Raw genomic sequence first — 23,478 nt, forward strand, 5'->3', positions numbered from 1 at the left:
ATCTCTCAGTAATAGAATATCCACAGTCCACAGCTAATTATCAAGTTTCTCAGCTAAATCCAAGGTTTGAGCTGTTTTATGAACACATTCATTGTTTTCGCAGACTGCTGTTTTCTCAAAGAAGAGAACCACAAACTGAGGGAAAATGTGATTTATTGCCATTATTAATCATGTCACTTAAAAAATATGGAATTGGACATTAATTTGGAAACGTTATCTGCAATCAAAAACCCCTTCCTCCTCAGAATGTATATGAGCTGTTCCATTAAGGCAGGTACAGTAAGATTAGGAACTGTCTTGTGGTAGGGAGTAACACAATGCTGTGAGCTTCAGGGTAACAGCTGATTGTACCTGGATTACATTTCAACATAGTAAAAGTTGACTTTTGAATTTGGGTTCACTCTGAAAAGGAAAAAGTCACAGAATAAAGCTGTCAACCTCTTCAAACAGATACTGTTTCAGTAAATTGAAAAGCACAGGAAGCCCGTTGTGCTGGGAGCAGCTTGGAGCTTGTCCTGGGCAGAAACATCTTCGGTTTTACAGAAGAATCTTGTAGTAATCATCCCTGTAGCTGTACAAAACCACCACAGCAACCCTGCAAAGACAACACACTCGTCAAGTCAAAAACTTGACATTTAAATGCATGTCCAAAACAACCCCACCGTGTGTCCACTAGCAGACTGTTGATGTTTCCATATGCAAAGGGAATGTATAACACTTGCTATGGACATCAAAAACAGACAATAACCTATAACTGTTTTCTTGTGTAAGTCTACCACACCAGGTAAAGTCTGTTTAGCTGTTTAACTGGCCAGTTCATTGTGTAAAAACAGCCTAATTGGACTATTTCTATTCATTGTCACCTTGATCATTATTGGCCCTAGCTTTCCATTATTTTACAGGGCATTTCAGATGACCTGGGGGGCAGCTAGTCTGTTTTGAAGTACATGAAATAGTGGCTGTAGCTGTAAGACTGGGGCAGCTCAATGACTGTGGGGCCCTATGGGTAGTTTATAGGCACAGTGCAGCCAAGTAACTGTTGACTACTGTGGCCTTTGGCCCACTCATCTGGTCTTCTCTGTGCGCTAGTTTCAGCCAAAACAAACACAAAAACACCCACTGTGAATATCTCCATTGTTATCGAGCCCAAATGACATTAATTTGTCAGTAAACACTTTTCCCTTAACGGTGAATGAGACACACAGTACACACAGGAAATTAAAACCAACTGCTCTGGACAGTCTACGAAGAGCCCAGATGGAACCAGAGAAAGAGGCTCTAGCTTTCTCCTACATTATCCCCATTCATGAAAGAGAACATCCATCAAATCCTACATAGGCTCCTTGTTCTGAGAATCCAAATAAAGCTAGGCAGCGCAAAAAAAAATAGAGTTTAGCCGAGTCTTTGAGCAGGGCTATAGGCAGTGAGGCTGGTATTAGCCCAGGCTCCTGTAGACAGCATGCAGTGGGGCTTTAGCCCTGCCTGTGACCTGGCCTATGGCCCAGGACTCTAGGTGTCACTCACAGTGGAAACAACCAGACAATAGACAGACAAACAGTCCAAATCCTTCCCCCAGATTCCAAATGGAAATCTGATCATCTGAGGTGGTGTTTTAGAGACTATAGATATCTCTGACCTGATCATCCGAGGAGGTGTTTTAGAGACTATAGATATCTCTGACCTGATCATCTGAGGAGGTGTTTTAGAGACTATAGATATCTCTGACCTGATCATCTGAGGAGGTGTTTTAGAGACTATAGATATCTCTGACCTGATCATCTGAGGAGGTGTTTTAGAGACTATAGATATCTCTGACCTGATCATCTGAGGAGGTGTTTTAGAGACTATAGATATCTCTGACCTGATCATCTGAGGAGTTGTTTTAGAGACTATAGATATCTCTGACCTGATTTGTTTGAAGAGTTGACTGACATCCACACACCTGGGGTGTGGGTGGGGGTTTTCTGGTGTTTGCTGGTCATAAAAGGAAGTCTGGTTTTTAAAGGGCCTTTAATGATCTCTACCATTTTCCTCAGGTTTCATGATTTTTAATAAAAGGCGAGTTGGGCCTGAGTCAGGCCCTGGGAGCACACAGGGGTGAGGCGATGGGGTATACTGCCCTGCTCTCACACTCTGGCTGGGCTCGCCTGCCCTGAGACACCCATACGCTGTTCAAAACAGCCCAGTAACCACAGGTACAACTACGCACCTTTTCATGATTTTGAAGCGGTGGATCTCCTCGCAGATGGACTTGAGGTAGCGCTGCTTGGGGAGACGCGACAGCAGATGTTTAACACTGATATCGAACGGCTCATCTCCATCAAACTACAGAGAGAGAAGTGGCAAAGAGAGAGAGAGCAATCAGATATTCAACATAGCCACTGTGATCAAACAAACACGGTTGTTATTGTATTTGAAGTTACCGTGTCGGAGACTCCACCATCTGCAGTTACCGGGGGGGAAATATCAAAGATAGATCTGCGGGTTGTGGATTTTAAACATTGTATATTTTTGCCTGTTGAGACTGTCTGTTCAGTAAAACTGCTAGGATAGTTTAGAGTCTCAGGCCCTCAATGCTCTGTGGGGTAATTAGTCAGTGTGATGCAGGGTTTCCTGTGGGTCTGGGCATGCACACTGTGTATTGTAAGTTGTTTTCTCTGACACTCAATCACAAAGCCATGTATGATGTGAGAGGGGAACTGTATAAAGTTGCCATTCATTCTACGCTTTGTCTGCTAACATAAGCTTGTGTTCGGAGCATTTTTTAAATCTTTATTATGTTTAACACCATATCATTTACATTCTCTTTTTTTAATGAAAGCTAGGGGTTTCTGCTTGGTTTGGCAGGCGCTGCAGCCAGGAGTTTGGAATGTGAGTGTTCACACCTTGTCCCAGCTGATAGTTGGGTAACTCTGTGGTGTTTACTCCCCTCCCCAGACAGAGCTAAAGAAGTCAGGACTCCCTTATCTTTCCTCTCCGAAGGCCTGACCTCTCTTCCTTCCCTCCCCTACTCCATCCTGCCAAGATGTACTTTATTGGTTGTGCAGACAGAGGTCATGATAAGCAGAGCTGGGTACAGACCTCCAAAGACAGGAAGTTGATGAGGGTTTCTTTTGTCAGGTCCACCTGTGACGGAACAACAAAGGAAGGTGCGTTAGACTCCACTAACACAACGGATGTTACTGTATCTCACCATGTAATCCCAGACCACACTGTACATACCACGCTGTCCCTTTCCTTAGGAAGTATATGTGACCTCAGACACAGCACTCAAATATTAGCTATAGATATTCAAGAAACATTCCACAATCGCACAAAACAGAAGGTTCAGTTCCCTCAGCTCAAGGTCATGAAGATCATTTGCACACTGTGCTGTAGCAATTTAGTCAGAGCAGAACATTGACTTTGTTCATTATTCCTCATTCACGGTGCTCTCACCACCACTGTAACTCATTCACAGTGCTCTCACCACCACTGTAACTCATTCACGGTGCTCTCACCACCACTGTAACTCATTCACGGTGCTCTCACCACCACTGTAACTCATTCACGGTGCTCTCACCACCACTGTAACTCATTCACGGTGCTCTCACCACCACTGTAACTCATTCACGGTGCTCTCACCACCACTGTAACTCATTCACGGTGCTCTCACCACCACCGTGCTTCTACCCCTGCATTGCTTGCTGTTTGGGGTTTTAGGCTGGGTTTCTGTACAGCACTTTGTGATATCAGCTGATGTAAGAAGGGCTATATAAATAAATTTGATTTGATTCACGCTGCGCTCACCACCACTGAGTGCACTACTGTAAAATGTACTTGGCAGGAAATCATAGAACTGTCAGTGCTGATTTTCAATCTATGCCTTTTATATTTTGGTTAAATTGCCTTTTTCTTTAGTTAGGGGTATTACCTATGACAGACGGGTAGCATTACTGCTGATGTAACCTGGAAGCAGACTTCTAGCTCTGAGTAAATACATACCGGCATCAAGGTGAATATGTCTGTTATGCTTCAATACCTCACACTCCAGCATCTAACCTCTAACCCTCTGATCCTCACAAACATATGGAATGACAAATGTATTTGGACTATGTCGTATCAGTAAATAATACACTGTATAATTTACTCTGTGAATATCTCCTTTCAAATTGACTACAAAACCACAAATAAACAAAATATGCTAGCAATTTAGCTCCAAATGACATGCTCTCTCCTTCTGTTTTCTGTTTTGGAGCAACTGGAATCATTTTGTAGCCATCTACCTCCAGGAGAGCTCTGTAAACCCCTCTGCAGTGCAGAGAAAAACAGAGGGGAAAACCACTAGTCCAACTGATCAGCCAACATCTGTCCTCATTTCACACATGGATTCAACAGATAAGGTGTAGAGGTGGGAAAACAGAAAATGACTTACAGCCAGAACTTCGATGTCATTGCTCTTGTTCTGTAAATTGCTACCTAGATTCTGCAATCTGGTTTGTATCTGAACAAAGAGAGAGAGAGCGAGAGAGCGAGAGAGAGAGAGAGAGAGAGAGAGAGAGAGAGAGAGAGGGGGGGGAAAAGAGTAATTGCTCCCATGAACACAATGAAACTGGAAAACAAAAGCCACTTCATCCTCACATGCAATCCATCTCTACGCGAGCCAATGGGGTTTATGCCTGGGCTGGCGGCGTGTAAAAGGCGGCGTGTTGTCTGACTGTGACGAACGCTACAGTGACACAGAGCTGGGAAGCACAGCCAGAGAGGGAGAGAGGCGGCGAGGTTGTCCCGGTCTCGTGATCGGCTGCATGACTGGGCTTGGCTCGGTCCGTCTGTCTGTTGTGTATGTCTTTCTGTCTGTTATAGCCTACTCCAGGAAAGGTGTGAGTGACAGGTGTGATTGATTGACAGACCTGGGTCTCAAAGCGTCGTCTGGTGCTAGAGGACACCTTCTCCGGGGTGAGGAGGTTCACATTTATGTTACTAGAGGCACTGCTCCCGTGCTGCTCTGATGATCCTGTCAGATCACACCACACACACACAATCCTAATGAGACCATGGCAATATGTCAGAGCTGTTACAGCCTTCTCCCACCACCACCCACAGACACCAGTCGACTGAGAAGCCATCATTGTTAGCCAGACTAATAAGTCCAGTGTGTTGTATTAAGGTTTATATCTACTGTACATCTGAGCCAGAGGTGGTGAGAAATGTAACACTACCACTAATGCACTTTGCAGTTCACCATCGCTCTTTGATTATCCATTTAACAAAGCTCGGCCACCATGTAGGGACTTAAACCCAGAACAAAGGAGGTTCATAGGAAACCAGAGGACCATAATTACTGCTCTGCTCTCTGTCAAAGGTAATGGGGTCATCCATGGACACAGGGTCAAGAGGCTGTTTAACTGTACCTGAGGTACTAACGAGTGATCCCTTGGAGTTCTGAAGAGAGACAGTCTCAGAGATTTCCCTGTTGGAAGAGAGACAAACAACACCGCTGTGTCAGTCTCTAGCTCCAACTTCACTGGAAGTCTAGAACAGAGTTTGTGCGTGGGTTAGTAAACCGTGTTGTCACCTGACATTTTTCTCCTCATAGAATTTGGTCCGACATTTCTGAACAATGTGATCCACAAGGTCAGACTCTGGAATCCTCTTCTCTGACTGCCTTTCCTTCTCAAAGGACTTGACCTGGGGACACACAGGGGATAGGGAGGGGAATCAGACCTGCTTCCAAAACACACTTTCACTCCAAATTCTCAAATTTTAGGGAATTCATATCAATACCATATACACTGAGTATACCAAACATTAGGAACACCTTCCTAATATTGATTTTCACCACCCCGTTTGCCCTCAAAGCTTTGAGCATCTGGACAAGCTTTAAGTAAATGAATAGTTAATATTATTACCTTGATGTAGTTCCCCTCCTTGTCTGAGACCAGGGCCATGCAGGTGATGCCAGCCTGTCTGCAGTGCTCCAGCAGAGTCTCCTGGGACTGAACACAACACAGTCAGATCCAGAGGGGAAGAAAACACTACTTTGTAATAGCCGTATATGGTACTGCTCCCAAGAAGATGATGTCCCAACGGGCTCCAGATCCTGCAACCTATTTCTAGACCCAGATTAACATTTACTGTTACTACTACTATATGTGGATTGACCAACTGTATGGTTTTGGTGAATTGTGACATGCATGTACTTGCTATTGGGCAGGGTTCCCCAACTGGTGGCCTGTGGGCAGAATTGGGCCAGCGGAGGGTTTTATTTGGTCCCCAAAATTCTCCGAGCCCCCCCCCCCCCAAAAAGTATAATTTTTCATTGTTGGACATAAAAAACACCAGGAAATCAGCTTCAAGTGATTTTAATTTGGGAAATCTGTTCCCAAGTATTTCCACGCTTAATAGATAGATCGTATACAAATGTAATCAAGGTTTGAAATGATTGTTTTAGTCAAATATTACATCTATTTGGGCTTCTTGTGGTCAATTTGCAGTCTACAAATGATTTGGAATTATGTTCCAGCCCCCCAACCATCCGCTCAAGAAAGAAATTGGCCTGCAGCTGAATCTAGTTGATGATCCCTGCTATAGGGGTTGTGGTAACAGTGGGCTTCAAAGTTAAGTGGTTACAGTGAGCAAGTGGACCCCTTCAACACTATACAGTGAATTAGTTTTAGGATAAGCTCTCCCTCAACTCCATGTTTCTCCTGTAATATGACAGTGGGGTTATGGGAAAGTTAGTTTGTGGCGTATTTATCAAAGTGGGCTGTCTGTTTAAGAGTAAGAGTCGTAAGCAGTCCTGGTGGTTTAGTGGTGTGCTGAAAGCTGGGTTCGGGCAGGCTTCAGTGGCTTTCCTATGACTCATCAGTTCCTGTGCAAACGGAGAGTGTGTGCCGTACGTGTTGGACAACACGGCAGGAATGTAATAATAAAAGCAGAAAACTCCCCCATTTTACACTGAGATCAGAGCAAGTGATGTGGTGGGAGAAAGAGAGAGAGCAGGGGTGGAAGAGGTACCACTGGGCCACGGCAGCATAAAGCCTGGAAAATGAAATGCGTGATGGGGGAACGCTTCACTTGTGCCTCATAAATTCCTCCAGAGTGGCGGAGAACCAAGTTTAACTTGGAACGGAGAGCAACTCTGCCCATTGCACAAACCTGGTCCTGTCCGGGTAGTGCACTCACCCGTGGCTGTGTGTAAGCAGCAGAGCTGATTTATCCTAATCAAATACAGACAGGTTTCAACTGGCAGGCAATGCTGAGTCAGAACAGAGCAGCAGACGGACTCTGCTGAGGAACAATCCCTGTACTGTATATCACCTCTCTGCTTCTCTCTCCCCACCAGCTTCCTCACAGCAGCTCTCTCTCCGAGACTGCCGAGGCTATAGCTCTGCCACTGTGGATGCCTGAAGGTCGACCAGCTTTCGGCCATATGCCTCCCAGCTGACCTCAGATTGGGTTCACCATATTTGGCTAGAAAAGCTAAAAGGAACCATCTCCGGACCATAAATTATAATTTACTGGAGATTTGGCTAGTAAAAACAGTGCATGTGAAAGGTGTTAGGAGGGGAGAATCTCAGCACTTAATAAACTCTGAACACTGGATGTTGTCTCTCACACTACCCCCTCCCCCCAGCTGGCTGGCTGGTCCATAAGGCAGGCATCCCTAACAACTTGGAGTGACATGTTGTTCCTCTCCAGCAGAGCAGCGTGAGCTCAGACAAAGCAAAGCTTTTAATTGCTGCTTGGGGCTCAGGGGGATGGAGTTGGGCAATCAGTGACGTTATAGAGAGTCACAGAGACAGAAAAAGAAGAGATCAAATGAAAAGTAGAGAAGAGAGGGAGGACACTGGAGTGGGTGGAAGGAATGATGGAGAGGACAAGGGAGAAAAGGGTGAGGTAAACAGAGGAAAAGAGGATAAAAGAAGAGAACAAGAGGGAACTTTTCAACGAAAGAGAGAGAGGAGAGCTGTCAGCTGCCCGCTAACGCCAGGTTGTGGGGGCCAGCCAGAGAAAGACACACAGCAGTAGTGACATACAGCTTCCTGGCCTGAGATCAGGCTGTCACATAAACATGAAGAATGGGACGAGGCATGGCACCAGAACATCAGTCACACTACACCACCCACATGCAACAGGATGACAACAAGTACACTGGAACACATTGAAACTCTTCTCAGGATAAAGTTGGTCAACAGACTTCAACTACAAGCTGAAAATAAAAACTGCGTAGAAAACTCTATACAGTAACAGAGTAGTATTTCATCGTATTTCTTAAACGTGCTACACTAACAGGCTTATACAAGTAACCTCAAAATGGATCCCATTCCCCTGAGTGTTTACAGGTCCAAACACTGTCAAGGTAAATAACTTGGGCAGTTTGGACCCCCTGTCAATGTGGGGTAGAATAGAATAAAGGTGTTGCCCCCTGTTGGTTAGGTATTGTCACAGCAGAAGGCACTACATGCTGCTCATCACTTACCTGTGACACATCATAGACGATGTCAGCAGAGACCCCTGCTGTCCACAGCTTCTGGATCACATTAATGGCCCTGCCCATAGAGGTGTGGCCTACAGGCACCACCAGCACATCACACAAACTGATAGAGGGCTAGGAGACAGGGAGTTAGGTTTAAACATGCACACACACATAGAGCTCAACACAAATTCAGTTGATTTGATTACAGAGGGTTCAGAGGTAAACCCATCAACTGTCATTCTACAGTATAGAAATATACAGTAGAGCCTTTCCCAAAACTGCTACATTTTAGAGGCAGGATAATAACAGATAACTTCAATGGAGGCTGAAAGTAATAAGCCATCCTCAAATATGACCTTCTGTGTCTGTGGGTCATTATCACTGATGAAGTGTTCTCACCGGCTCCTCCATGTTGGCCAGGGCAGCACAGACCTTGTCCAGAGCCACACTGGCCCCTACTGCCGAGGGGACAGGAGCAGAGGACGCTGGGCCACGGAACTCAAGGATCTACAGGAAGAGAACCAGAAACCCTGATAGTTCAACACTTCCAAGGACCGAAGTTGGGACATAATCTGTTGGCGGCATGGGTAGGATGGGGGCATTACCAGGTGGTCATATCTCCCTCCTGCAGCCACGATGTCTGGCACGGTGCGTCTGCGTTTCTTGATGAAGGCCACAAACTGGAAGATGACCCCACAATGGTGCTGCACTTTATATACCAGACCCAGGTTGACCACCACCTAAAAGACACACACACACACACACACACACAGAGAGAATCAATCAATCAATCACTCAACAACAAAACACATTTCAATACCATTCTCTCCATGCACTTCATACACCTGGGGTAACAATCAAGATGGAGAGAGAGAGGGAGTAGCAGTACCTGCAGCTTGACGCCCAGTCTCCTGAGCAGACCAGTGAGCTCCTCCAGGTCTCTGAGGCCCTGCTTGGCCAGCTGGGTAACGGCAGTCTTCTGTTTGGTCAGAGAGGTGATGAGGGGGACCAGGTCCCGAAGGTCTCCCTTTTGCTCTATGTATTTATACAGCGTCTGCAACTGGCAGGGCAAGACAGACAACATCAGACACAGATCTGAACAGAGAGAGAAAATACAGTATCTGTAGCTGAGAGCAAGGCAATGTTGAAGAAAAGCTGACCAGTATCTGAGCAGTGTCAAAGTGGACATACTGATGATTTCACCAGACATGTCATAAAACACCAGAAGCAACAGTAGATACTTACACTGTTGTTGGACAGAGAGAGGTTACAGAACTTGGCCTCCACCTCTCGCCTAGTCAGCTTTTCACTCTATGAACAGAGACAGGATACCATTTTATAGTTCCAGTGGTAGAACAAAGATGTTATGGACAAAACTTCTACGACACAATCTATGCATGCATGGTGTATGTTTCATTTGCCCAAGTGCGGTGGGCGGAGTACTAACCATGGCTTCACAAAGGATACTGGAGGCGTGGCTCAGCTTGTCCTCTGGGACTCCGCTGTGTAGCAGGATGGCCTTCAGCAGACTGGTGTGGTTCAGGTAGATGTGATAGTTCCTCTCCTAACACCACACAACCAATACACCATTACACCTGAGCACAAATACAGTCCTCATCCATAAACCCCGACTGTAGGAGGCCCGTTCATCCCTAAACCCCTACTGTAGGAGGACCGATCATCCCTAAACCACTACTGTAGGAGGACCGATCATCCCTAAACCACTACTGTAGGAGGACCGTTCATCCCTAAACCACTACTGTAGGAGGACCGTTCATCCCTAAACCACTACTGTAGGAGGACCGATCATCCCTAAACCACTACTGTAGGAGGACCGTTCATCCCTAAACCACTACTGTAGGAGGACCGTTCATCCCTAAACCACTACTGTAGGAGGACCGTTCATCCCTAAACCACTACTGTAGGAGGACCGTTCATCCCTAAACCACTACTGTAGGAGGACCGATCATCCCTAAACCCCTACTGTAGGAGGACCGTTCATCCCTAAACCACTACTGTAGGAGGACCGTTCATCCCTAAACCACTACTGTAGGAGGACCGTTCATCCCTAAACCACTACTGTAGGAGGACCGTTCATCCCTAAACCACTACTGTAGGAGGACCGTTCATCCCTAAACCACTACTGTAGGAGGACCGTTCATCCCTAAACCACTACTGTAGGAGGACCTCTCATCCCTAAACCACTACTGTAGGAGGACCGTTCATCCCTAAACCACTACTGTAGGAGGACCGTTCATCCCTAAACCACTACTGTAGGAGGACCTCTCATCCCTAAACCACTACTGTAGGAGGACTTCTCATCCCTAAACCACTACTGTAGGAGGACCGTTCATCCCTAAACCACTACTGTAGGAGGACCGTTCATCCCTAAACCACTACTGTAGGAGGACTTCTCATCCATAAACCACTACTGTAGGAGGACTTCTCATCCCTAAACCACTACTGTAGGAGGACTTCTCATCCCTAAACCACTACTGTAGGAGGACCGTTCATCCCTAAACCACTACTGTAGGAGGACCGTTCATCCCTAAACCACTACTGTAGGAGGACCGTTCATCCCTAAACCACTACTGTAGGAGGACCGATCATCCCTAAACCACTACTGTAGGAGGACCGTTCATCCCTAAACCACTACTGTAGGAGGACCGTTCATCCCTAAACCACTACTGTAGGAGGACCGTTCATCCCTAAACCACTACTGTAGGAGGACCGTTCATCCCTAAACCACTACTGTAGGAGGACCGTTCATCCCTAAACCACTACTGTAGGAGGACTTCTCATCCCTAAACCACTACTGTAGGAGGACCGTTCATCCCTAAACCACTACTGTAGGAGGACCTCTCATCCCTAAACCACTACTGTAGGAGGACTTCTCATCCCTAAACCACTACTGTAGGAGGACCGTTCATACCTAAACCACTACTGTAGGAGGACCGTTCATCCCTAAACCACTACTGTAGGAGGACTTCTCATCCATAAACCACTACTGTAGGAGGACTTCTCATCCCTAAACCACTACTGTAGGAGGACCGTTCATCCCTAAAGCCCTACTGTAGGAGGACCATTCATCCCTAAACCACTGCTGTAGGAGGACCGCTCATCCCTAAACCACTACTGTAGGAGGACCACTCATCCCTAAACCACTACTGTAGGAGGACCGTTCATCCCTAAACCACTACTGTAGGAGGACCGTTCATCCCTAAAGCCCTACTGTAGGAGGACTTCTCATCCCTAAACCACTACTGTAGGAGGACCATTCTCATCCCTAAACCACTACTGTAGGAGGACCGTTCATCCCTAAACCACTACGGTGGGAGAACTTCTCATCCCTAAACCACTACTGTAGGAGGACCGGTCATCCCTAAACCACTACTGTAGGAGGACTGCTCAATGAAATAGCCACAGAGGCTGGCTGCTGCTCTCTCATTCAGTGACTCACACATTCTTAACAGCTTTCTCACACAAAGAGAGGGAATATACAGTAAATGGTGCAATCAGGGAGAGGGCCTTTTAGAGAGGCTTGGAGCCATGGTGATCCTCTGGCTGTAACAGAGCAGGGCTGGGGTGGACTGGGCTCATGCTGAGTGAACTGGGCCTACTGTACCCGGGTTTTTTCTGGATCAAAACGGTGCTTAGGTGGTGAGCGTGGCAGGGGTTGCGGTCGGCCTGGCTGAATTTTAGAGAACATTTTAGAGGGCCCCATCTTGATGTTGTAGAGACATTTTTGCTTTTATAAGCCAATTTCCTACAATTCTACAAATTTGTTCATGGAGCTAAGATACACTTTATGCCGTTTTAAAGCCAATTTCATGCAATAATACACATTTTGCCATGCAACCGAGAAGAAATGTTGCAGTTTTAAAACAAATTTGGTGTAATTTTGCATATTCTGCCATGGAGCTGAGAGAAGATTTTTAAGTTTTAAAGCAAATTTCCTGCAATTCTATGCATTTTGCAATGGCTGTGTTCTAACTATACTAGTAAATAGTTTTTAAGAATTTTCAATTCTCCCTGACTGCCTAGATTATATTTTGGTGATTGTTAGTTCTCAAAGATTATATAGGTCATTTATCCTTTCTACATTCTTTATATCTGGTTTTAGTCGTTTACGTTTACACTGAAAGCATTTTTCCCACCCAAGAATTTCAATGGCAGAAAAATCCCTGTGTAGTGTCCAGGGAGTGAACAGGTCTGTGACCTGCTATAAGGGAAGGACAGTACGGTCTGTGACCTGAACTAGACTGTGACAGGGGTAGTAACATGGTGAAAGGAGTGAGCCAGACAGGAAGTGGTCCAGTACTTGTACCTGCAGGACACTAAACTCCTGGATAATCTCTGAGATGGTGAAGATGGTCTCAGCGTCAGGCAGCAGGCTGTTGGTGACAGGGACAATGACATCAAAGGCACACTCCAGCAGCTCCCTGGGGTGAGCCCTGTCTGGCTTCCTGGGCCGGAACACACGCTCGATGCTCCACCTGCGCACACACACACACACACCCGTTACATTATGCTGGATATAAACACATGCTCGGATGACATGCAAAGACTGAACATGCATAGACTCAAGAATTCAGTGATTGACTCCGGACTTTGAGGTTTACCTCTTGAAATTGGTAATATTATTTCTGGCCACAAATCTTGCGAATGCCATCTGAAATGGAGACAAAAGAGAGACTCAATAAACAGTGCATGCAAGACTACAATAAATCCCTATGTGGAAACAGACAGTTAGTCCCTAGGATGTTCCAGGGTTGTCCTGAGGTTATCCTGGCTCTAGTCCATTCTGATTGCGTGCCACGATCACTGAGGGCTAGTTAACGGTGTAGTACTTCCTGCTTCTTGATGCTCACCCGGAGGTCGTAGGGCAGGGTGACAAGCATACCGCTGTGGTCCATCAAGCAGGCCAGCTCACTGCCCTCATACAACTTCCTATTCCTGGGGAGCAGCAGGGGGGTCTGGAGACGCACAGCCCCTGGACAGACAGCCACAGAAACACTATGTTTAATGTATGTTAATAAGTTTAATGTACATAAAAATATAACCTCAAACACAATATGGAAGTTCAAATTCAGCCATGTACAGTATCTACTTCTTATATTTCATAATATATATCTGGATGAAGCAGATAATATAGAAACTGAATAAACAACTCAAATAAAGAATCGCAGCTGTATAAAGGTCTATAACATGTATATATATAACCAAACATCTGCTAAGAATTATAGTCACTAGAGACAACAGTATATATGGGAGCAGATGTTTAAGTCAAGGCCCCCAGTGAGGTCTTCATAACAGCGAGTTAGAGTGGAATGGGTCAAGTCGTTTGCACAAGAGAGTAAACAAGACTTCAGCTCTTAAAATGGGACAAAAAAGTCCGGACTCACCGTGTTTCTTGAAGATCCTGGTAATTGTTTCGTACACATACTGTTGCAATTTAGCACTGTTGAAATTAAAACTACCCTGCAGCAAAACAAAACAAACGCAGTCTGTTATGAATCAAAAGGCATCGATTAAAGCTTAAACAATCCCAGCATTATGTGGAACAGATGACAGGAGAGCTGTAGCAGAACACAGGACCAGCATCATTACTGTGTCTACAGTGACACCTACAGGAGGAGATGGGTAGTTCTTCCCACTTTGGACCATTCTATTCTGAGCATTCAAGACAAATTCTCCAATACTTGTGTCACAAACAGTGGTTTGAGGCTCTATGAAATGGCAGACAGAATAATCGTACCCAAGCTTTAACGTCTGGTTGGCTTTGTGTTGTGTTTGTGTGGCTAGGTCAGGTTTGAGGGGTCTGGTCCAATGTGTCAGTGTGTTGGCCAGAGCAGCAGCCTAGTACCTTGTGGAGGTCGACATCGTAGGTGTAGTCCATGACAGGGGAGGTGTTCTGGGAGAACAGCTGGTTGACCATAGTGCGGTAGGCCTTGCCATTGACGTTAGCCATGGTGTGCTGCAGGACCTCGTGGAGCTCTGACTCCTCCATCTGGGGCGGGGGCAGCAGATCACTCTTCAAGAGCTCCTGGGCCGTGGGACGCAGGGCCGGGTCATGGTTCAACAGCCAGCCAATCACCTTCCTCTGAGATAGACACAGGGCTAAGGATCAGTCAATCGGCCCATACTGTGTAATGTCACTCAGTTTGGTTTCATTAAACTTCCCGTCGTCGGACTATAATGTGAACTACTTCTACTTTATACATAGCTTCACAAAAATTCACAGAGCTGAGAGTATAACTTGTGTAACATGAATTGAATATGTCCTTAGTCACCTGCATTCCACTCTTACACTCAGGGAAGTCTTCAGGGAAGTGGATGTCCTCCTGCAGAGTGGAATGACAGAGTAATGGGACAGTGATCAGAGATGAGTGATTGAGACCCTTCCCGTGCACCCCCCCCCCCACACCTATCTGTGTTCCATTTGCTGGACAGACTCACCATGCGCAGCTGGCTCAGGACTGAGATGCGTTCAGATCCGGTGGTCATGGGCCGGTAGGACATCTCAAACAGGATGATACCCAAGCTAAACAGATCCACTTTCTGAGGAGAAACACAGATCACGGGTTGAACCCTCTCCCCTTTACATCAGGTTCATACAGTCCATTCAGAATGATATATTTCCTAGTGAGAACACAGTAACACCGTTGGGAAAACCTTGAACTGCCTAAAATGACGGAGGACATTAGTCTGTGCTCCACCCAGGAGTCAAGGGCCTTAAAAAGTCATTATAAGATAGTATAATTCTTTTGAGACTTCTTTTGAGATCTTTGATGAATGATTGTACTGAGACAATGCCTCTTTATTTTGTTCTTCTGAATTGACTTTGGTGCTTGTTCCATTCGTTTTGTATTTCTTACCTGGTTGTAAGTGGCTTTAGTATTTCCTTGCACCTCTGGACTGACATACAAGGCAGTACCAACCATACCAGTCATATTCCCTGTTCAGAAATAACAAGGTAGAAAATATGAGCTTAAAAGAGTCACAAAGCCTGAAACACTTGGGGCAGTTTGATGTGGAAGGATGTTGCTTCTCAGTACCTGTTGGGTCCGATTTGAGAATCAGAACAGAGCCACTCTCCTCAATATCCAGTTTACCTGCTGCAGCCTATGAGGAGATTAAATGTACAGTCAAAACCAAATATTTGTTGATTCTTGACTTATTTGGGTTTGCAGAGAAGGAAATAACACATTACAATTCTGACATTAAGACAGAAAACACAAGAAATACATCAACTTGATACAGTGTCAAAATTCCACTTATAGACCTCAACATGAACTTCAAGGTATCAGTTCATTCATCTCTATCACCAGGAGACAGCGAAGCTGAGGACATTAAGGCATACCACATTAGCAGGATGGTCTGTGGCCAGGCCAAAGTCTCCAATTTTCACATGGTCCTGAGAGTCCAAGAAAATGTTGACAGGCTTGAGGTCTCGATGAATCATCCCCTGTTGGAAGGGTGATGGGGAGGTGATCAATTAGTGCTAATTGGAACCATGGCTGGAAGCATGTCATACGCGTAATCATTGTTGTTCTGGGCCGTGCTGTGACAGCTTGGCTTCTTGGTGTAGAGGTAGGAAGCAACATGTATGCCAGAACATTTGACGTTTGAAAAAACGAGAAGAGGATCCTTTAAAACACCGTTTTGCATCAAACACATTTCAAAACACTTCGTACAGCACAAATGATATCCCATATCAATGTCCCACCATGAACCTAGCAAAACCTTTCTTTGACATTGGGATCTGAAGATTTAGCAGATTCTTGGAGTGGAACAACATAGTCACAAACAGCGACTGTCCTGGACTTCCTCCTTCTTAATCGAATGTGACAGGACAGTACCCTCTCTCTCTCCACTCTTCTCCAACTCTATGATCTTAATATGACATCTCTGTTCCACACCCTGAAGCAGACATTGAACCCTACAGTGCACTCTGAAGGGGACATTGATTAGGGGAGATGGGGCTTTGCAGACAGACCTGTTCGTGGATGTAGGCCAGGCCATCCAGGATCTCCCTGAAGAACCTCCACAGGCGACTGTTGTCCTGATGGAGGCCCTGGTCAATGGTGTCTCGCAAAGTGCTTTTTTCACAGTATTCCATCTGGAGGGAGGAGAGAACACAGGTTAGATCAGGGTGTCCACAGCCAGATCAACAATTGTTTTTAAAAATAATAATACATACATACATATATATAAGCTGTGTTCTGATTATGAGGGGGTCCCTGATTCATTTTCTGTCACGGCCCAAAATGTTTGAGAACCCCTGGGTTAGATATCAGACATAAAACAGTGCCCTCTACTGTGATATTAGTTAAGTGCTAGTGAACTGAGCCTTACCTGGATGTAAAGGTAATGTGCTATGAGCTGTGGCCTCTCCGAGTCTGTGCTATCTATCGTGTCACCCCCCACTCCCTTGCTTGGCTCCTCCTAAGGAATGGAGATTACATTGAATGTAATTGGTGAAATTGTACACACTAGTAACACACACTATGGCAATAATGTGAACACTAACCTGAGATATGCTGCCATTCCCATTGTCAAAAATGATGTCACTCTCTGAGTCACTGTTTGATGGGCTAGACGCAAACAAAACAAATATCAAAAAGTGCATTTTATTTCAGTATATCAAGTGCACAGGGCACTGCACCAGATGTACCCTCAGAGGAACTCACAGGAACGAGGCACAGAAGACATCCTCTTCATCATCATCGTCCTCATCGCTGGTCTCGTGGCCACTACACTTGGCGCTAGAGGACCTTTCGATGGAGGTGCTCCACTCCACCGAGCTGGCCAGGGCGGGGGGAGGGGCGTTGTCCTCCACGTTGTCAAGAATGCTGAAGCCCAGCTCGTTGAGTCGCAGAGAGGGGGCTCGGACCTGGGGCAGTTTCTCCGCTGTGCTCTTGGGCTCGGAGCTGTCTGAGCTCAGGACCCCCGTGGAGGGGGTCTCGTGCCTCTCGATCCAGGCGTTGTAGTAGCGGACGATGTTCTCATGGTTGAGGCGCGAGAGCAGCGTCACCTCACCTTTGATCCTACGGAACTGCTTACTGGCTGGGTTCACCTGGATACGCTTCACAGCATAGTAACAGCCATCCAACTTGTTCTGGACCTGCACACAAAGAGAGCGTTATGGACAGAGAGAAAGAGAAACAAAGATGGGTGGGGAGACAAGGGAATACAAACATTATGTGAACAATAACCATGGACTAAAAGAAAAGGGGAAGGCTATGAAAGCTACTGTCAGCTATGCTATATTAAAACCTGTTAGGGCTAGGGGGCAGTATTGACACGGCCGGATAAAAAACGTACCCGATTTAATCTGGTTACTACTACTGCCCAGTAACTAGAATATGCATATAATTATTGGCTTTGGATAGAAAACACCCTAAAGTTTCTAAAACTGTTTGAATGGTGTCTGTGAGTATAACAGAACTCATATGGCAGGCCAAAACCTGAGAAGATTCCATGCAGGAAGTGGCCTGTCTGACAAGTTGTGTTTCATCTTGGCTCTTTTTATTGAAGACTGAGGATCTTTGCTATAACGTGACACTTCCTACGGCTCCCATAGGCTCTCAGAGCCCGGGAAAAAGCTGAACGATATCGAGGCAGCCTCTGGCTGAAACACTTTATCGCGTTTGGCAAGTGGCCGATCAGAGTACTATGGGCTTAGGCGCGTGCCCGAGTCGACCCCATGCTTTATTTTCTTTTGTCTGTTTACCTAAACGCAGATTCCCGGTCGGAATATTATCGCTTTTTATGAGAAAAATGGCATAAAAATTGATTTTAAACAGCGGTTGACATGCTTCGAAGTACGGTAATGGAATATTTAGAATTTTTTTGTCACGAATTGTGCCATGCTCGTCACCCTTATTTACCCTTTCGGATAGTGTCTTGAACGCACGAACAAAACGCCGCTATTTGGATATAACGATGGATTATTTTGGACCAAACCAACATTTGTTATTGAAGTAGAAGTCCTGGGAGTGCATTCTGACGAAGACAGCAAAGGTAATAACATTTTTCTTATAGTAAATCTGACTTTGGTGAGTGGTAAACTTGCTGGGTGTCTAAATAGCTAGCCCTGTGATGCCGGGCTATCTACTGAGAATATTGCAAAATGTGCTTTCACCGAAAAGCTATTTTAAAATCGGACATATGGAGTGCATTGAGGAGTTCTGTATCTATAATTCTTAAAATAATTGTTATGCTTTTTGTGAACGTTTATCGTGAGTAATTTAGTAAATTCACCGGCAGTGTTCGGTGGGAATGCTAGTCACATGCTAGTCACATGCTAATGTAAAAAGCTGGTTTTTGATATAAATATAAACTTGATTTAACAAAACATGCATGTATTGTATAACATAATGTCCTAGGGTTGTCATCTGATGAAGATCATCAAAGGTTAGTGCTACATTTAGCTGTGGTTTGGGTTTATGTGACATTATATGCTAGCTTGAAAAATGGGTGTCTGATTATTTCTGTCTGGGTACACTGCTGACATAATCTAATGTTTTGCTTTCGTTGTAAAGCCTTTTTGAAATCGGACAGTGTGGTTAGATTAACGAGAGTCTTGTCTTTAAAATGGTGTAAAATAGTCATATGTTTGAAAAATTGAAGTTTTTGCATTTTTTAGGAATTTGAATAACGCGCCACGGGATTACACTGGCTGTTGAGTAGGTGGGACGCGTCCCACCTAGCCCATAGAGGTTAAACATGGTTTACCTTGATAACGGCACCAAAAGCTCCTTTCCCCAGCAGCTGTAGCTCTTCAAACTCATTGAAGTAGCGTGAGAACTGCCTCTGCAGCCCAGTGCTGAACGGGGCATTGAGGATGTGACTGTGAGGGATGACCGATGACGCAAAGTCATCCCCATTGTCTGGGAGAGGACAGAATACACCAGTCAGGATTCTATATGGTGAATCAGAACTCTGAAGGGTAACAATTTTTTTACAACTTTATAGACTTTAAGACTGAAAATATCTAGTGGCTCTGTTCTGAACTTTGTAAAGACAAGTTGTCACCTTCTGGACTAGCATCCTGGCACTGTAGAGGGGTCTTTGGAAGTGGAGGGTTGAGGAAGGGGTGGTCCAAGAGCTGCTGGGTGTTCCAGCGGTCAGCATCATCCAGGCACACACACCTACCACACACACACACACACACACACACACACACACACACACACACACACACACACAGACACACACAGTGAACGTTGCATTACGCATGGAAACATTAATGTAGGGGATTCCTGGCACGGCCCACTGTGGCCATCAATATCTGGTCCACACTGTGTTACTCTGCATCCACACAACCTAACCCTGATTAACACATTGTCCATGATAGGAGGACAATAGGCCAAAAGGCACAGGAAAGTTAAATACATCCAAATGAACCTGTATGTGCAGTGTGCCTGGTTTCTATCAAAATAATAGTAAAGCTGACATGTTTCCTAAATCATCTAGCTAGATATCCAAAAAAACATGTGCTAATGAGTCATAATCTGTAAAACACATTTTAATTTAACCACAGAAAAATACTAGTTTTAATTGACTGCCACCATAAAAAAGTGAGAAGGTCCAGGCATGGAAGACGTGGCTGAGACTGGGCTGTCTAGCTGTCACTGAGACTAGCTGTCTGGCCAAACTGAGTTGATGGTTATTGTCAGGCAGACGTACCTGTTAAGGAAGTCCTGGAAGTCAGCTGGCAGGCTGGTGGGCACAGACACAGGGTACTCCCTGACCTCCTTCCCCTGGCTCAGTGCCAGCAGCATAAGCCCCATGCTCCATACATCCCCTTTCTTCCCAGCCTTGGTGGGAAGCATGTCTTCACAGAAGCGCACGCGGGCCTGCACAAAGATGTCCTCATTGCAGATGTCACCCAGTCTCTTGGAGAGGCTGTAGTCTGTGAGACGCACATTGCCCTGGTGGTCCAGCAGCACACTAGAGGCGCCCAGCTGTTTGTGGACAACAGAGTTGGAGTGGAGGTAGTCGAGGGCAGCCAGGAGCTGGGTGGTGTGCAGGCGGAGGCGCTCCAGGGGGATGGCGGTCTGGCTGGACAGGCTCTGGCTCAGACTGCTGCTGACCCCGACATACTCCACCAGCAGGTCCACCACCAGGCAGTCATCCCTCTCACTGGAGCTCAGGGCCTGGTAGTGCACCAGGTTAGGGTGCTCCAGCTTCAGCAGGGAGTTCAGCTCACTCTCCGCTCCATGGATCTATAAAGAAATTGATAGAGGGTATTACTTAGTGTGTAGGCATCTGTGTTACAATATCTTGAAATCTATGACTATAGCATCTGATGTCAGGGAAGGATCTCAGCAAGGAATTACTCACCTGCTTTTTACAACTGTCAATCTTGCTGTTTTCCTCACTGGTGAAGAACTTGCCAATCTTCTTGTTCCAGCGTAGGATCCACTCGTATACTACAGCAAACTCTCCGTTGGTAGCATCGAACGCATTATAAACATTACGGCCAAGCCTCTCACTCTCCCCTGCCAGAGACACAGACACATAGCATACTGAGGCGCACAACTCAACACTGACAGTACAGTAAACTACAATACAAAACAACATGAGAGAGATTTACAGGAAATTATAATCGCTTACCCAGGCACTTCCCTCTATGCACTACGATGTCCCCCAGGGTACTGTTGCTGAAGTGAAGCACTTCCTGTGAGCGTTGGCTATCCTCGCTATATGTGTCCCGTCTGGTGACAACAAAAACAACATGCAGAGTTAGCTCAGTGTAGTTCAGGCACAGAGCTATATCTTAGGAATGTATGTTGCTGGTCCATGCCTGTGGCGGGTGTTCGAGTTGGTTCGTCTCCGGTGGTTGGCCCCTTTTCTGGGCTCAGTGGGCTCAGGTGGAGGCCCAGGGGAACAAGGTGAGCTGCCCAATACAGAACAACTTTCTACGGCCGGCTGGTCCAAACTCTCAAAGCGCTCCTGGGCAGTCACAAAGCCAGAATATGTTTACATTCCATGCTCTGTTTTGTATGGAGGTTTATTTTGAATATGTAGGTCAAGTCAAGCATGATTTTAATTAATTTGGTTTCAAACAATATTATATTAATTGATGATCAGTATCCTAAAAACCTAAAGTCCGTCACTTTTCCAAAGAGGGATAAGAAGTATTGGTTATCTTCTAAAAAAGTGAGTTGGCTAAATGTAAACATTTGAAGATTATGAAGGCACCTGTTTGGCCATTTCTTTCCTCTTCTTCTCCTCTCGTTTCTCCTCCTCTCTTCTTTGGATTTCAGCCATGATCTCAAATTTCTGTAGAGGCGAAAGGGTTTAAAGATATAGTACATTTGTGTGTGTGTGTGTGTGTGTGTGTGTGTGTCCTCCTCACCGTCTGCTCCTCTTGCCTGCGGCATTGATCCAGTCGCGCCTGCTCCTCCAGGGCTAGCCTCTCCTGCTGCAGCCGCTGGTTCTTCAGCATCTCCTCATGGAAGGAGCTGGACGGACGCTTGTTGTGTTCACTCAGAAACCCCTGGACATGGTCCGCAAGCTCATAGATCATCACCTGGGGGAAGAGAGGGGGAGGTGATGGAGAAAATATGTCATTTTGAGACTTCCACAAAGATGTGACCAAAGCAAAATGATCATTGTAGTGTCAAGGGGTTCAGTGGAGATGTTTGTCATCTGTCTGCCGCCCTGTAAAAGTCTATCTCACCTCCCCACATCGCTCTGCAGCCAGTTTAGTGAGCTCTGTCTGGAGGTTCTGGAGGTTGTCATTGGAGAGACCTTTGGCATTCTTCAAGTCAAGCTCTGGAGGCCTGTCTCCCAAACAAACAAAGGAATGAATGCTTAAAAACATATACCATTTTGTTCCAGACAGATGAAATGATTAGGCAATTGTAGCAAACCAAAAGACACATTGAACGTACAAATCAGGCACAGTATTCCTAATGCCAGAGGTGGCAGCTGTTATTATATTTCATCAGACAGCAACAGCTGGCCTGACTACACGTGGCCCCAGCGGTGTACACTAGGAAATATCTAACATTATACATCTGAATCTAGGGCAAGATATACTGTATTACATGCATTCCATCGATGGATTGATCTAATGATACTCACACATCTGGGTACGTTGGTGGGATTTTGACCTGCAAGTCCACTGTCACATAACTTTCCTTCCCATTGCTTAGTCCGTTAGGTCGCAGGCACAGGTATACCTCGGGTGGCCTTTTGATCTGAATGAGGAGAAAGCAGAACACAAATATAGGAATTCTTGTTGGTGTAATCAACACCACGTTGCATTAGCAAGTCAGCAATCAGGAACTCTATTCATCAAACAATTGTGTTGAAAGTAGGCCTACCTTCCATGGACGGTTATTCCGCAGATCCTGAAAATCATCTCCAAAAATGGATGCAAGCGCTTCTAGTTCGTTTTCCTGTTGAACAGAATAGTCTTCGGTCCCACTCCCAGCTGCAGAAGTCTGATGACAACTCATCCTACTAGCTGAGCTACATGGACACTCATGTCTCGCGCATACACCCGTCTTAATATCGAGGCGAATTAGTTACAACCTATTGTAACACTTGTCTTTTGTTACTTAGAAACATTACAATATCAACCTTGGATAAAGTTACGCGATCAATAATGTATCTGATTCCAAAACGTTGAACTTCCAGCATTGACAGCACCACGGAATCACAACATAGTCGCAACGCTGGTGCATGGTAGGCGTCATACGTGCCGTCGCAGATGTAGCGTCATTACGTAACATTTCTAAAACATAACTGTAGATGGCAGTAATGCACATCTCTAAAGAAAAATGAAATAAAACATTAAACTGAAGTTATGCAATCCCATTCATCACACATCTGTCCACCTGACATCTTTATTATTAACCACAATTTGCAACCACAATTTGTTGTGTAATTATCAAGGCCAATAATTCCTGTCTCAAGTGACTCAATACTAGGTCGGGTGGCTAAGTAGGGAAAACAGGCCGTAATAAAAAACAAATATTCTGGTTAAATATTTTTAT

General features: G+C 45.5%; 1 protein-coding gene across 1 annotated transcript; it reads right to left on the bottom strand.

Annotated features, from left to right (window-relative positions):
- Positions 1–136: 136 nt before the first annotated feature.
- LOC106586505 (eIF-2-alpha kinase GCN2) lies at positions 137–23,196 on the bottom strand. Its single transcript, XM_014173926.2, has 39 exons — positions 22,804–23,196; positions 22,562–22,677; positions 22,155–22,257; positions 21,831–22,004; positions 21,674–21,754; positions 21,276–21,424; positions 21,086–21,186; positions 20,813–20,970; positions 20,156–20,694; positions 19,502–19,617; positions 19,202–19,356; positions 17,155–17,588; positions 16,995–17,058; positions 16,820–16,909; positions 16,461–16,583; positions 15,825–15,929; positions 15,520–15,586; positions 15,340–15,419; positions 14,921–15,022; positions 14,755–14,805; positions 14,328–14,564; positions 13,867–13,942; positions 13,333–13,454; positions 13,084–13,133; positions 12,789–12,957; positions 9,909–10,025; positions 9,707–9,772; positions 9,351–9,521; positions 9,067–9,201; positions 8,861–8,968; positions 8,465–8,593; positions 5,892–5,978; positions 5,558–5,670; positions 5,394–5,452; positions 4,893–4,996; positions 4,415–4,483; positions 3,082–3,126; positions 2,210–2,325; positions 137–595 (listed from the first exon to the last, which is right to left on the bottom strand). The coding sequence occupies exons 1-39, from the start codon at positions 22,936–22,938 to the stop codon at positions 538–540; spliced, it is 4,974 nt and encodes a 1,657-aa protein (XP_014029401.1). The 5' UTR covers positions 22,939–23,196; the 3' UTR covers positions 137–537.
- Positions 23,197–23,478: the final 282 nt, after the last annotated feature.

This window comes from Salmo salar, chromosome ssa01 (genome assembly GCF_905237065.1).
Source record: "Salmo salar chromosome ssa01, Ssal_v3.1, whole genome shotgun sequence".
Classification (NCBI taxonomy): Eukaryota; Metazoa; Chordata; class Actinopteri; order Salmoniformes; family Salmonidae; genus Salmo; species Salmo salar.

Excerpts from the sequence above, each read along its gene's own strand:
- LOC106586505 (XM_014173926.2), bottom strand. The coding sequence starts at position 22,938 with ATGAGTTGTCATCAGACTTCTGCAGCTGGGAGTGGGACCGAAGACTAT. Across the intron at positions 20,695-20,812 it reads TTGACAGTTGTAAAAAGCAG|ATCCATGGAGCGGAGAGTGA; the intron begins GTGAGTAATTCC and ends ATTTCTTTATAG. Across the intron at positions 16,584-16,819 it reads CACATTACCTTTACATCCAG|ATGGAATACTGTGAAAAAAG; the intron begins GTAAGGCTCAGT and ends TCCTCCCTCCAG.